At 48.0% G+C, this 11,778-nt stretch overlaps 1 protein-coding gene across 3 annotated transcripts in view; it reads right to left on the bottom strand.

Annotated features, from left to right (window-relative positions):
• Positions 1-4,552: 4,552 nt before the first annotated feature.
• Positions 4,553-11,778, bottom strand: part of RFT1 (RFT1 homolog) — a 40,954-nt gene continuing 33,728 nt past the window's right edge. For all 3 annotated transcript variants that reach the window (XM_046675227.1, XM_046675217.1, XM_046675236.1), the window contains 2 exons: positions 7,915-8,164; positions 4,553-7,584 (listed from right to left, as the gene is read on the bottom strand). In XM_046675227.1, the coding sequence (XP_046531183.1) occupies positions 7,417-7,584; positions 7,915-8,164 (418 nt within the window). In that variant the 3' untranslated portion in view covers positions 4,553-7,416. The remainder of the gene's footprint in view (positions 7,585-7,914; positions 8,165-11,778) is intronic.

The raw sequence follows: 11,778 nt of genomic DNA, 5'->3' as shown, positions 1-11,778 counted from the left end.
CACGGCAAATCAAGCCACTTCTCTGTGCCTCAGTTTCTTCACCTGTAACATGCAGACAATAGATGGGGCTGCTGTAAAGATTTAACAGCGAACACATGTAAAGTGTCTTCACTCAGTATGTGGCACACGCTGAGCACTACATAACTGGTGGGGTGAGGGAGACTCGTTCAAGTTCACCCAGTGAGTTAGAACAGGGAGCTAGCCCGGGGTATGACTGATGCCAAGTATGCAACACTACGTGCCATTTAGAAATGAAACCCTGCTCTTGTACTTCAGAAGGCAGACACGGACACGAGTGGATTTCCCCAGGGATGGTGCAGACGGAAGAAAGGCCGCAGGCAGGACACCTCTGGGGCCCTTCCACTCAGAGTTTGGCTCTCGGCCCTGTGTTTTCAGGTTTGCTGCAGGAGAGCTGAGAGGAGGTGAGGACAAGTCGCCAGTGTGCTTGGGCATCATGCCATCAGCCCGGCTGGGGAGCCAGAGCTCCACACGGTTCACTCACGGTCACAAAAGAAAAAAATGCAAGTAGCTCTGTCCCTTCTGTTGCCCCCCACAGCCTGACATCTGCACACCTGCAAGAACATCCTCTTGTCGTTGGAGAGATGCCCCTTAGGGATCTCACAAGCCTGGAAGGAGGAAAGGAATCTTCAGCTCTAGTTCAGGAACATAAAAATGCACTATGCTAATCTGGTTTGTTCGTAAAACTGCTGTGTTAATGCCCTTGGGGAAACAAAAAGGAAAGCTATTTTAGCAACATTCCTAGTTTGGTTGGGACTATGTGAGGAGGAAACATTTCCTTTTCCTCATGGCTACGGGGTTAGGGTTCTCCTGGGTCTTCATGCTTCTCCTGGCACGGCCTGTACCAGGCCCTGAGGAGGGCCAGTCAAGAGCTGCACCGAGACTTGGGAGGCCAGAGTTATCAACGCCTGGGTTTTCAACAGGCACCTACTGAAACGACTGAGGCTTCCAGGTCACCTGGCTCCCTCTCGGAGTTCTCATAATTCTCCTGGGAGCAGTGGCAGAAACCAAAAAGCCTTCTGAAAGAGGCCCTCTGGCACCCCTTATGCCAGTCACCCTGGTGTCACCTTTTGTGATTTTCAAAAGGAAGTGCGACGAAGGCAGTGAGGAGTAGGTGAGCTGGGAACAAAACCACCGCTGCCCACAGTGAGTCGTGCTTTCACTCCAGACTTCCCCTTCTCTCCCACCCGACACGGCTGCGTGGAAGCCACACACTATTAGTTCCACATAATTGAAAAGTGTGTCAGGATCTCTCAGACACGAACCAGAAACATGCTGCTCAGTTGTCACCTCCAAAGTGACTAATGCAGTCGTGTCTTAATTAGTCACTGCTCACTGACTGCGCTAACAACGTCAGAGCCCTGTTCCACGGCCCCAGTTTGTGATAGGGTGGTGCAGATGAGATTAAAGGACCGAGAGTGGCCAGTTTTTCAGGGCCCTTTCCCACTGAGCATTGTTAACCCAGGTGGCCTCTGCCAAATGCATTTATCAGGGCAGAACAACATTGTGACAGTGGAGTCAACAGGGCCATAACTTTGGGACACATTTATTGGATGGAGGAAATGAGACAAATAAATGGTGGTCTAGAAGATTCCTTCACAAGTCAGACGTTCTGTCATGGGCCCTCATGTAGCTCCTCTGAAGGAAGAGGCAGCCCTGGGTAAACCATGACACCCTCCCAGCCCCTTCACAGCGAGAGCTGATTGAATTGTGGGCTCACCTGACCCATGGGCGGCCCATCCATGGGCTCACCTATGCCCCATGACCCACAGCAGCTGCCCTATAAAGATGACCTGGGCCACTTCCACTTCTCCTTCAGGAGCTTTACATTCAGAATGGAGCTTAAAGCTGAAAGGAGAGACTGGGGGCTGGAGATAAAAGGTCGGAAAAGAGACTCTCACCAATGGAAGAAGCTGGGCGTCTCCCTGGACAGCAGCATTTGGTACTGGGAACTGCTGCTCTCATGGCCCGCCATCCTGAATGCCCGCTGCCTGGGCCCCAGGAGAGGTGAGACTCAGCCAGCGTGAAGCCAGGAGGAGCAGAGAGGGCCAGGAGCTACCCGGTGCCCAGTGCCGCCAGCCTCACAGCCAGGCAGCCTCACAGGCTCTGCCTTGCTCCTCCCAGCACCCACCTCCCTCCTTCCCAAAGCTTCCCTTTGTTCATTTGGCCTCACAGGCACAGCACCCAGGGCCCCTCAACTCTTCAGGAACCTACAGAAATGATTGAAAGGGAAACAAAATTTACTGGCTTCGAAATACAAAGCTTTAAAAATTGATGTTTACATGTCTATAGAACATAACATCATGCCAATTAGCCAACCACAATTCTTGTATACGTATATCTTTGTTATGTTCAATGTGGGACATGGTTGATAAGCTGTGAGGAGGGGTCTCCAAAAGTAAGGGTGCTGGAGCCTGCAGAGGCTAGGACAGAGTTCTGGGTGCACTTACTCTGCCAAGGAGCTAGTTCATGAAGGAAATACCTAACTGCCTACATCTCACCTCTAGCATTTTCCATGTAAGCTACATTGCCCAAGAAGGATGGAGAAGTCAACAGGCAAAGAGTCGACTCCACATGGGACAGGGGCACCCAGCAATTTCTGCTAATTCATCTGAGGGATAATTAAGAAATATTTACAAGACTTCCTTCATTAGGCCCCTAAAGGAGGCTGAACTACTTGAGAAGCCCATTTTTCCAATTTTACTCTGATGTACCCAGATGGTTCTAGTTAAAAATGAATGACACTAAATAATGGGACTGGTTATGCCATGGTATTTGGGGTCGGATTGATGATGCAAATCAGTAGTCTTCTTTCCCCTCAAATTCTTCAAATAAAACATCTTTTCTGCTTACACTTGAAGTTAATCAGTAAATGAAATATTTACAACATTAAGGGATAATCCACCCTGGTACAGCAAGTAATAGTAAAACAAATCACTTCTCATCTGCCTCTGACTGGCTCATAAGTCTCATTTCCAAATTAAATACCCGAGTCTCAGTCCCTTCCCAGAGTCTCATGGAATATTCAGCAAATAAAATGATATTTCAGGGGTCAGCCCGGTGGCGCAGTGGTTAAGTGCATATGTTCTGCTTTGGCAGCCTGGGGTTCGCTGCTTCAGATGTGGGTGCAGACATGGCACTGCTTGGCAAGCCATGCTGTGACAGGCATCCCACATATAAAGTAGAGGAAGATGGGCACAGATGTTAGCTCAGGGCCAGTCTTCCTCAGCAAAAAGAGGAGGATTGGTGGCAGATGTTAGCTCAGGGCTAATCTTCAAAAAAAAAAAGATATTTCAGTTGCTCTTTCAGTTCTCTGTATTTCACTGTCTTCAAGAAATTTCTAGGGGATCCTGACAATTATGCCTCAGCTCATCTTTTTTCCATATCTGGTCCTTTCTGACAGGCTCCACAGGCCTCTTGGCTTCTGGTTTGCGTTCCAGAACTCTTCCTTAGGGCCACTGAGAACCCTGAGCAAGTAGCACCTGGAGCCCGTGGATCAGCTCCTAAAAGTTCTCTTGTCTGAGCTCCTGGTGGGAGCTCTCCTCACCAATAAGCACTTTTCATGCCTTTCTCACTTTGCCATCAATGCCAAAGGATCACCCTTTCTGCCTCTGGCCTGGCCTCCCCTAAGAGCAGGTTTGCAGGTAGTAAAGGGTCCTCTGCTTATTCTTTCCCTTCTCGAGCCTCCCCCACCCCTGCCCCAGGGCCAACCCCATTTTCAGTCATGGCTGTTCCAAGACTGGGCCAGGGATCACATTCTTCCTGATTTTTGCCCAGGGTAACTGAATTCTATCCATCCGAGAGGCCACACAGCAGCACTCAGAGCTCCTCCCTTCAGGGGCCTGCACAGCCCCTCACCGGAGCCTCTTCTTCAGGTCCCCAATTGGATGCTCTCTGCTCCTGTCTCTTTCTCAACATCAAAAGCTGCTCAGGAAAGAATCCCTGAAGGGGTTATTTTACATCTTAGTGTGAAGGAGTCACTGAGTCCTTCTCTGGGGGAATGGAATGCCTGTCTCCTCTCCAATTACGGAATAACAGCCTTTGATCTCTGTGAGAAGAAATTCAAGCACTCAACTGAGGAAGACACATGCGTGAAGGGGTACCCTGGACTCCCCCAGAATCACGCTGCCTAAAGTCACACACTTGCTTTGCCTGCCCCTGATGTTAGCCCTGACCCATCAAAGAATGGCTGCTTAACTTAAAAACATGACCAAGACAAGGAGCAGGCCAGAGAAGAGAGGAGAGAGAAAAGTACAATAAACAACGGGAACCACTGCCTCGGCCGGGAGGGAGGCACGGTGATGGACTGCCGGGCTTTTCAGTCCCAGTCACAGAAGCTCCAGGCAGAGCCCGGAAACTGCCCTCTCTGTCAAAGTCGCAGTCCAGCCACAACATCCATGTAAGAGAAATGTTACAGGGAGGAATAAACACAGTTCACATACTCAAGCTATTTGCCCACCTTCCTTTTGAAATTTAAGAAATTTTTTTTTCCTTTTTGGAAGGACAAGGTGTATGAAAGATCTTCACAAAGATAGGAAGAAAGTGATTTATTCATTTTAAAATCAGGGAATTGACATGAAATTAGCAACATGAATACATAATTAAAGAAAAAAGACAGGAGGAGGTGCCCTGCTAGGGTTAGGCTGGCGAGCACAGGGAGCTTCCAGAGCCAGGAGTCCGTGCTGAGGAAGTGGTGAGCAGCGCAGCAGCAGCAGCAACAGCCCCTCTCAGAGGGATGTGACAGCCCACACTTGAAGTCACCATCACATGTGTGTGGCCAGAGCAGCACAGAAAGAAGAAATACTGTTATTCTCACCAGCAAAGGCTTCTTCGTGAAGGACGTGCTTTAGAGACTTGTTTCCTTGGAGAAGCAGCCTCGCTATATTTTAAGCGGTACTTAAAGGAAAAGGGTGATTCCCACCAAAAATCCTTCTGGGGTAAAGTGAGACAGCTCAGCATGCGTGTAAGCAAGCACCATGAAGCACAGTGTCGCTCTAGGGGGCCAGCAGGGGGAAGCACCAGAGGCAGTGGTCAGGCCCAACTGCACTTCAGGGAGGCGGCCAGGGGGCGGAGGTAGAGGTCCTCGGAGAACTGCAAAGGGCCTGCTGCCAGTGCCGACAGCACAGGAGCAGGAGCTGGTAATGGGAAAACAGCCACTTCCCCCAACCATCCGGCTGTGGGCACTACTCCTCCTATAAACAGGGAAGTAGGACACGGGAAGGAGCCCTGGGCCACCATCCCAGCTGGCCATCTTTCAAGAGGAGCTGGCCCTGACTGCGGCAGTCCTGTGCTGGCAGCAGCGCCAGGCAGACTGCAGGCAGACGGATGAGAGACGAGAGAACAAGCACTTGCTGTCAGACACAGAGCCTCTCTCCACGTGGCAGAGCAGAGCAGAAACCTTGGTGGTCCTGCTCCCGAAGAGCTGGGAAGTCAGTGATGCTGCTCAGGAAGTCAGTGACAGCAGCTCTCTTCCTGGAGCAGAGACTGGACATGTGAACATGTGCACAACTGCTCCTGAGCCCTGAGGCTGATGAGGACGATGGGTGTGCCAACCTCAGTTTGCCAAAAAATGCTGATCCCAGAGACCTGCTCCCAGAGATGCAGACTCCAAAGGTCTGGAGTGGGTCCTGGGAACCTACATTTCTACCTTGCAATTTGGGTGATTCTGAGGCAGGTAGTTCGAGGACTATGCTTTGAGTGTGGGGTCAAGTGGGCATGGGGTGGCTGACAGGGCCCTAGAGGAGGGAGGGAGGGTCAAGGGCAGCAGAGAAGGAACTTGTGAGGGCAAAAGGCCCATTTATGCACACTTGAGAGAGAAAAAGGACATGGGAGGGAGTGAGGTCTGTCATCTGTGTGCCACCCGCACTGCCACATGGGATAATCAGTTCCTCTGAGAAAGCCTGATCCTGCCTCACACAGCATGACCAAGGTACTGCTTTTGCAGGGCCTCTGACTGCTCTGTGATACTCTGCATTTAGCTACTTCCCCTCCAGTTAGTGCAAAGTATTCTCCCTTTGAATAAAAAGGGGTCCAGGTGCCCGGGCCCTTGTCTCAGAGCACTGGTGGGCCCTGATCCTCTGTCCCTTGGCTCTGGGCCAGTGGATTTAATGTGTGCATTTTAGCTAAACCACCATCTGATACAAGTTGCCCTGACTAGCCCAGGCGAACAACCTGTTCTCTGAGTGTAAACATAGAAATTTGGGGACACTGGGGCCAGATGATTACTATTACCATCCAAGATAGTTTGTGCATCTAGCTCCAAAGATCAGTTACATCCAAAAGGAATTAATATATTAATGAAAGAAGAAAAATGCTCTGTGGCCTCAGAACAATGCCTGGTGACCTCACCTGCTGGGTGCCAGGTGCTGGGTGAGGTAGGTGAGCCTCAGCCTGGGCTCCCATTGTAGCTTGGAGGACCAGACCACCAGGCTGTCGCTCTCGTCCCAGGGCTGGAATTTCGGTGCACTGACCAGTGCTGGAAGTCATGGGTCAGTAGGAGGGGCCTGACTCAGTGATACTTGCCATACAAAAATTTACCTATTTTATTCTGAGGAAAAAAAGATACATCCATTCAACTTGAGTTGTCATCTGTGCCATCTCCATGTGAGAAGTTACAGCCAGCTGTAAAGCAGTGTTCCCTTTAGGGGACAGCTCACAATGGATCAGTTTCCTTCAAGGTCCCCCACTTTTGGGTGGCCAGGCCAGGGGTCCTGAGGCAGCCTGCACCAACTCTGGGAAGCCTGTGCTGGCCCGGGGGACGCAGCAGTGAGGATAAAGCATGACTCCCCCAAGCTAAGTCGGGAAATGTGATCTGAAAGACTTCGCATTTTCATCTCTTGGATTTCTGAGTAACGTTTTTCCTTCTTTAAAAACCCAGACCACAGTGTTGTCATGTGGAAAGCCACAACTCCAGGGCCACCACTGTCCTTGTTTGGTACATGACATCAGGTCTCCTTCCTTCTTTTACAGAATGAGTTAAATATTCCTGTGAAGGGATAATGGCAATGTCTCTTTTTCTGGGCCAGATAATTATTAACTATTAATATCCAGGATATACCTTATTGGAGCATGTAGCTCTTAAGATCAATCATACCCAAAAGGAATACATTAATCAAAAGGAAAATGCCGATTCAAACAAAATGGTGAAAAAAATACTTGTATCTATTTTAAAAGAGCTTTTTGGTCTTCCTTTAAAATGGAACTCTTTCTTCCTCTTTCAGACTTCAAGTGGCCGGTAAGTGTTGGTCTGCTGCTTCTCTCTGGTGTCTCACCTGCCTTGGTTGGTCTCACTCCACTGCAGTGCCCCCAGCAGCACTCTTCTGTACAGAAAATGTGTTCCACCCACAGAACCACCACACAGCTGGTCCAGGTGGCACAGGTGTCAGTGCATCCCTGAGGTCATGTCATTTTGTCAGCGAGTCTGGACACACCTAACTGAGTCCTAAGAAAGTGGATCAGCTTGGTCTCTGTGAGAAACACTGTCCCAAGAGTGGCTCCCAAACAGAAGGTCCCCACAGCAATGTGTGCCAGCCTGGCTGGCCAGCCCTGATCACAGCAGAGGAACACCTGCAGAAAGAAACAGTTGTCACTGCTCCGGCCCCTCCATCTGTACCTTCTACCTCTGGAGCAAGCTGGGGAAGGCAGAGGTCCTATTATTCCAGCTCTGAGTCAGATAAAGGGTGCGCCAACTGCATACTGAGGGTCTACTCTGTTCCCACTGGTAACACTGTTTGGTCACATCTCTCAGAAGATGCTGTCTTAGAGGCTTAGGGGAAGGGGTAAGAGGAGGCGAATACTTGTCCAGCTGGTTCAGGCAGTGCAGGAAGGAGAAGCCGAGAGTGAGGGAGAGTGGACAGCCCGCAAAAGCATGTGGTGGGAAGCTGCAGGGAATCTCACCTCTGAAACACCAGTAATCCCACCACTGACGGCAAATGTCCCGAGGAGGACCGGCGACAGGTACAGGCCAGCCAAGGGCCTGTGGGGGCTCTTTTGGTAGTAGCGGTGGATGAAGGAAAGGCTCTGTGTGATCCGAATGGCCATGTTAAAGCAATTAGCCAAGATGAAGCCCACGCTGCCACACCAACGGGTCAGGAGATAGGATAACATCAGGAATGAAGATGACAGGCCCAGCATTGTGAAATTGTACCTGGGGAGAGGGAGACAAGCAAAGCAGGGCAGTGGGTACCCTGTCTCAAGACAGGACTATCGCAAAAAAACTGGCTGTGAACTTGAATTCACAGCAAGCACCTCTGAATTCCCATAATCCAGCTGGTTTTCATAACATTGAATGCTATACGGATAACATAATGGAACAGTAAGAAAATGAACAACTCAAGATACTTGTAGTTTTTAAGGATAATAATTGGTTAGTTGAAGTGACACTTTGTGATCAAAACACACAAAAATCCTGTCCAGCCCAAGCCTTCAAAGTGAGGCTCAAGAATATGACCCCGCTAATAATTCTAGATGAATGCTAACTCTGGGACAGGCACTGTGAGGGGCGCTAGGGATACACTGGTGAAGGGACACACATGGTCCTGGGCCGGTGGAGCTTGGATTCGTTTTACAGTCAAGGAAACCAGGCAGAGAGAGGCTGAGTAATTGGCCTGAAGAGTGAACCAACACTCCAACCTGACCCCTGGCCCCTGAACTTCGGCGCCTCACACTGCTTCCCTTGGAAAATGCAGTAGCCCCATAACCTTGGCCAGTGGACCTCACTCAAACCAAGTGACCAGCCTTCACAATGAAACGTAAAGAGGCAGCAAGGCCTGCGTCCCCTTCAGCGTTCTCTAGACTCGCACACATCCTTCTTCCTGCTCGCTATTATCTCTAGAGCTCTTTGGATCTATGACAGGATGAATTATACCACTCTTTTCACTTCTCTGATTTAAAGCAGCATGTCACTTAGTTATATTCACTTCTCAGCAAAGATAGCATAGCTGCCATAGTCCCCCAAAAGGCTTGTGGTACAGCCACAAACAAACTTCTCCAGCATCTGGTTTCTACCTAGTGCACAGCAGGCACTCTAAGTGCATAGCTGTTGTGGAGGGAGCCAAACCCCTTAGGCCCCCAAGCTGTGTCTCCTGGTTAGGAAACCTCAGAGGCCACCACTCAAGTTCTGCACATGAGGGGTGGTAAGAAAGCCACTGTGTGCTCTCAATGCCCAGGTACTGGTCCCCAGGCTAACCAAGCCCAACCCAAGGTGGTGTGGAGATATATTTTACCAGAGTGGGTGGTAAGAATACCACACACACACACACACACACATACACACACACACATACTATACTCCAAACAGGGGAAGTGTGCTTTCATCCAGAATTCTAAAGAGCAACTGAAGTACAAGAGCCCACACCTCCATAGAGGACGTTTCTCCACTAACTACTAATCAGTGATCAGAATGGCCAACTTCCTAACAAGCCACTGAGGGTGGGGCCCATCACAGATCAGTACTCTGACCTCTTGTCCAGAAAGAAGCAGAGATGTGTAATCTGTTTGTTCTTTTCAGAAACTATCTCAGAAAGGTCTGTAAGACCGATCCTTGGAGTCTAAGCCATAGATTTACAAACTTTCAAAGTCATTCTCACCCAACTCCAAGTAAAATGGCAACAATGAATAAAACCAATAGGTAATTCATGCTAACTCAAGTAGGGACAAATTCAACAGTGTAGCTTCTTTGGTGTGGCCATTTGGGAGGAGCTGACAACGATGGGGTCCACTGTTTTTCACCAGAAGAGGCCACTGCAGCTGTTGAGCTTTCCAGAACTCACAAACCTATAGCCATAAAGGCATAATCCACCTCAGGAAAAGATAAGGAATTCAAAGATGCAATTAAAATACCACTTTCTAAATCAATGTGAAGTTAATCAGTGACAATAATGATTATTTTATAAGGTTTGGTTAAGATAAACAGTAAATTATTTATAAATGTTTTTTTCCATGGCCCCAAGAAGATATTGGACTTAAAACTAGGCCTATGAAAAGATGGATGGCCAAGGACATCAGTCACAGCAGCAACTGAAGCGTCCCCCAGCGGGTGATGGTTGAATACATTAAGGCAGAGCCATACAATGTAGCCTGTGTGGCCATGAGAAGAATGGCACCAATCTCTTATGTACCAAAGTGAGAAGATCACATTCATCTTTCATTCAACACTTATGGAGTCCAACTTGATTTTGGGTATTCCAGGGCCAACAAATCAACAAAGGAGCTGTCAATCTTGGGCCTCTGCATCACTGTCCCCTCTGTCTGGAACACTCTGCCCCATCTTTGCATGGCAGATTCTTCTTGGTCATCCAGGCCTCAGCATAAATGCCACTTCCTTAGAGGGGCCTGCACACCTTACTCAATCTAAAAAGGCCCTCATTCTCACTACACAACCCTGTTTTAGTCCTCCACACAGCACAACATTATCTTATTTATTTACTGTTTTGCTACCTGCCTCTCCCACTGTCAGCTCCAGGAGAGTAGGGATCTTGTCTTATTTGTTGCTGAATTCCTAGAGCTTAAAAGAATACCTGTTAAAGAGAAGATGCTCAAAAAGATTTGTCAGACAAAGGAAAGAAAATGAGATAGCCTTAACAAAACAGACAAAAATTCTTTAATAGGGCATAATGAAAAATCCATCAATCGGGGCCACCCGGTAGCACAGTGATTAAGTTCATGCACTCTGCTTCGGTGGCCCAGGGTTCACAGGTTCGGATCCCAAGCATGGACCTAGCACTGCTTGTCAAGCCATGCTGTGGTGGCATCCCACATAAAGTAGAGGAAGACTGGCATGGATGTTAGCTCAGTGACAATCTTCCTCAAGCAAAAAGAGAAAGATTGGCAACAGATATTAGCTCAGGGGCAGTCTTCCTCACACACACACACACAGAAACCCAAAAACCATCCATCATATTCTCTCTATACTATGAGGTTATTAAAAAAAAAAAGCAACTTGCACTTCAAAGGATGTTCTAATATTTCACATGCAACCAAATGCCCCACTTTTATTTGGAAAAACACTGATTAACCTGAAGTTGGTTAAGTAAAAACCCATGATTTTATCAATTATTTTTTTCAATTCAGAATCTGGGATGTCCAACGTAAATCGATCATAACATTGAACTAAGCGGCCCAATTCTACTATAAAAGCTCTTACTAAAGTTTTATGTCTGCTTAAATTTATAGAGATGACAAAAATGCCAGGCTCTGTGATGAGCCCAGGTGCTCCACATGCTCAGAGCAGGGCCGGGGCTTGGGGCCAGGGGCCCAGGCAGAACTGGGGCTACTATGTTTACCACGTGTCTGAAGACCATGCTTAATGTCACATTTTACTCTTATGGGAAGTGAGTTACTTCAGGGGGAACTGCATTAGAAGGTGCTCTGGCTCTGTCTTTTCTCTGTTAACTAATACCATGAAAATAATTTTCCAGATATTTATGGACTGTCAAAATCCCATTGTAACTAACTTAAAAACTTGTTTCCTTTGGTTCAATACAACATAAGAGGAAAGAAAGCAGCCAGCCACTGTCTACATTCCCTCATGATTTGGCCGTAAGAGATTTTTTTAAACATTTTAAGCAAGTTTAGTGTCAACTCTCCCCCTCAACACTAATGCTGGAATTATTGTAATAGAATTCTCTTCAGAGAGACAGATTCCTAGTCTGGAGCTCTCTTCCACTATGCCTCAGTGTATGTTTTAAATTATATTTTTTATATATTTAGTATGTTTTAAATTATATTTTTTATATATTTAGTATGTTTTAAATTATATTT

The sequence above is a fragment of the Equus quagga genome, chromosome 1, assembly GCF_021613505.1.
Source record: "Equus quagga isolate Etosha38 chromosome 1, UCLA_HA_Equagga_1.0, whole genome shotgun sequence".
Lineage (NCBI taxonomy): Eukaryota > Metazoa > Chordata > Mammalia > Perissodactyla > Equidae > Equus > Equus quagga.
Note: the sequence above shows the minus strand (reverse complement) of the source record. Positions and strands in the feature narration are given on the sequence as shown.